We start from the raw sequence: 3,807 nt of genomic DNA, 5'->3' as shown, positions 1-3,807 counted from the left end.
GGTTGGAAAAAAATAGGCAATTACCTAGTCACTGAAGCCAGGGCTTCCCAATATGTCTCTGGGTTTTCATACAGGCTCCAGTAAATGCCAAACAGCTTAATTAGCACAGTGAGCAACTTTACCCTGAAAATGACATGTCAAGCCACAGAGCTCCCCTTCCCCAAAGAGGGTGGAAAGACTGACACTCCTTTCCTCTCACCGCTTCTTTAGCTAAGGAAAAATCCCTTCAGACTGATTCTCTCACAGCAGAGTCACAAGTCATTGTTTTCTGTTTGCAGTAGTGAACAGGAGTGTGTGTATGGGAGGCATGATTAACCTGCGTGTCATTATATTTGCACAGTGTCTGCATTTTATGGAACACCTGGAATGACCAGCTGTGAACATCTGGCTCTGTGAACTAAGCCTTTCCCTGAGCGGGTACTGATGCCCATTAAGAAACTGATCTCCATTTATCTTCACTCACTTCATTACAGAGAAGGGACAGGTTTTCCGCACCATTCAGCTGCCTGCATCTCTGTAGCTCCCTGATCTCTGTTCAGAGGAGATGGAAAAGGGAAATCACTCGGAGGCAACTGAGTTCATTCTCTCAGGACTGACAGATCGTCCGGAGCTGCAGGTCCCCCTCTTTGTGGTGTTCCTATTGATTAATGGTATCACCCTGGTGGGGAATGGGGGGATGATCTTGTTAATCTGGATTGATCCCCGACTGCACACCCCCATGTACTTTTTCCTCAGTCATTTGTCTTTCTGTGACCTCTGCGTTTCCTTGATAATTTCCCCTAAGATGCTGCTGAATTTCTTAGCCGAGAGGAAAAACATTTCTTACACTGCCTGCGCTGTGCAAATGTTTCTCTCCATCATTTTTGGAGATCTTGAGGGTCTCCTGCTGGCTGTGATGGCATATGACCGTTATGTGGCCATCTGTAACCCACTGCTCTATATGGTGAGCATGTCCAGGCAGCTTTGTATACTGCTGGTGGCTGGGGTGTACGCTGTGGGGGTGCTGGATTCAGTGTTAAACACGTGTTTTACATTTCGGCTGTCATTCTGCAGCTCCAACATCATCAATCATTTCTTCTGTGACGTCCCCCCACTGTTGGCGCTCTCCTGTTCTGACACGCACATCAATGAGATTGTGATCTTTGCTTTCATCAGCTGCATTCAAGTGATCAGCTTTGTGACTATCCTCCTCTCCTATGTCTATATCACCTCCACCATCCTGCAGATGCGCTCCGCAGATGGCTGGCGCAAAGCCTTCTCCACCTGCACTTTCCACTTGACCGCTGTGGTCCTGTTTTATGGCCCCCAACTCTTCATGTATTTACGTCCCACCTCCAGCTATTCCATGGATACAGACAAAGTTACCGCCGTGTTTTACACGCTGGTGATCCCCATGTTGAACCCCCTCATCTACAGCCTGAGGAACACAGAGGTGAAGGACGCCCTGAAGATAGCAATGAATAAACTCCAAAGCAATTCTTGAATCTGTTTAATTCAGTACTGGTTTAGCTGTGCGGAGTGGAAACAGGTGAATTCAATTCCCAGCCCATTTCAAAATAATTTCAGAGAGCGCGTGGTAATTTTTTTCATTATTATATAGTTATCATTATTATTTTGTTTGTATTCCAACAGGGTCTGCAGGCCACAATGGAGATCACCGGACAAAACTCGGGAAGCATCACAGGAAATGCAGGAAACCCAAGTGCATAGTGTGCCGGGTTCATTCACAGAGACCCTCATTGGAAATGTCACCTCATGTGCTGAAATGACGTCTGAGTCCATTTTCCCTTCAAGCCTGGGCCTCTAGAACCCTGCCTTGTTGAGCCAGACACACTCGCCAGCTGCAGCACAGACCTAGGATCTGGGTGATGCCCCCAAAGCTGCAGATCTAGACTGAAACCAGCTCAGCAGGACACCTGTCTCCAGATCACAGATACCCAGCTCCCAAAGGGATCTAAACTCCAAATAAATCCATTTTACTCTCTATAAAGCTTGAACAGGATAAAATGATAAATGCTTGCCCTCTATATCACTGCAAGAGAGATATGCACAGCTGTTTGCCCTCCCCCCCTTGCAGGTAACAAGTACTTCCACTGAGTTTATAAATAAACAAAAGTGATTTTATTAAGTATAAAAAGTAGGATGTAAGTGTTTTTAAGTAGTAAGAGACAGAACAAAGCAAAATAAAACAAAACACTAAGCTTAATACACTCAGAAATCAGTTACAAATATTCCAGTTTTTCTCAGGATAGAGGACTGTTGCCTGCATGCAGTGAAAGGTTTGAATAAGCCAGATGTACACCATTTCCTCGCTATCATCCTTCTTTATTAATTTATTCCAATCCACCACAAATGGTATATATCACCACACATTTATTTATTGCCATAACTCGTTTCATTTCCTTCTTTCAGCCCTTCCGGAAGCAAGCATAATATTTTATAATAAAGTTACAGGTAAATAAACACTCGTCTTTCTCATGTTCTGTCCTGCTTTCTAGAAAAAAGAAAAAGCTGTGGAAAGAGGTGCAGCCACTCAAAATGGATCTCAGCATCTGCTCTCCTGCTGAGATAATGTTATTGGCTTTCCCTGTGGTGCTGTTTCTGTATATGGAATGTTGGTTCCATTCACTGAACAGGGTGTGGAAAAAAATGATCTGTGACCTAAAGCTGAAAACAATCTGTCATAAATATAAAGGGAAGGTAAACACCTTTAAAATCCCTCCTGGCCAGAGGAAAAATCCTTTCACCTGTAAAGGGTTAAGAAGCCAGGACAACCTCGCTGGCACCTGACCAAAATGAGCAATGAGGAGACAAAATACTTTCAAAAGCTGGCAGGAGGGTGAAAAACAAAGGGTCTGTGTCTGTCTGGGTGATGCTTTTGCTGGGGACAGAACAGGAATGGAGTCTTAGAATTGAGAAAGTAATCTAGCTAGATATGTGTTAGATTATGATTTTTTTAAATGGCTGCGAAAGTAAGCTGTGCTGAATGGAATGGATATTCCTGTCTGTGTGTCTTTTTGTAACACAAGGTTTTGCCTAGATGGATTCTCTGTGTTTTGAATCTAATTACCCTGTAAGGTATTTACCATCCTGATTTTACAGAGATGATTTTTTTTACTTCTATTAAAAGTCTTCTTGTAAGGAAACTGAATGTTTTTTCATTGTTCTAAGATCCAAGGGTTTGGGTCTGTGGTCACCTATGCAAATTGGTGAGGATTTTTACCAAACCTTCCCCAGGAAGTGGGGTGCAAGGGTTGGGAGGATTTTGGGGGGAAAGACGTTTCCAAACTTCACTTTCCTAATAAAATAAACCCAGATAAACTTTTGGTGGTGGCAGTGGAAGTCCAAGGGCAAAGGGTAAAATAGTTTCTACCTTGGGGAAGTTTTAACCTAAGCTGGTAAAAGTAAGGTTAGGAGGTTTTCATGCAGGTCCCCACATCTGTACCCTAGAGTTCAGAGTGCGGAAGGAACCTTGACACAATCGTATCCCATTTCAAGACCCATCATCTTTCTGGGCTCACAGATCTTGACCTCCTCCCTGGATTGGAACTGGTGATGCAAAGGGGAAAGGCACCTTGTCTCAGCCTCAAAACCTTCAGCCATTCCCTTTCCCCAAAAATGTCTTTCCTAAAATCCTTACTCTTTAACCCCACCCGCTTTGCTCAGCAATTATTTCACTGCTTCAATTCTGCAGAACAGATCACCACACATCAGAGTGAGGAGAGAGACTTTTTTTTAACTTGATATCACTGTAAAGGCAGTATTGAGCTATGGGGCATTTTAACTGATTTGTCCACTTTGTGGCAG

General features: G+C 43.7%; 1 protein-coding gene across 1 annotated transcript; it reads left to right on the top strand.

The window, feature by feature from the left end:
* Positions 1–538: 538 nt before the first annotated feature.
* On the top strand, positions 539–1,483 carry LOC141989059 (olfactory receptor-like protein OLF2). The gene has a single exon (XM_074955303.1). It carries the CDS (start codon positions 545–547, stop codon positions 1,481–1,483), a length of 939 nt encoding a protein of 312 aa, XP_074811404.1. The 5' UTR covers positions 539–544.
* The last annotated feature ends 2,324 nt before the right edge of the window (positions 1,484–3,807 follow it).

This window comes from Natator depressus, chromosome 6 (genome assembly GCF_965152275.1).
Source record: "Natator depressus isolate rNatDep1 chromosome 6, rNatDep2.hap1, whole genome shotgun sequence".
Lineage (NCBI taxonomy): Eukaryota > Metazoa > Chordata > Testudines > Cheloniidae > Natator > Natator depressus.
This window is presented reverse-complemented; position numbering and strand designations above follow the sequence as displayed.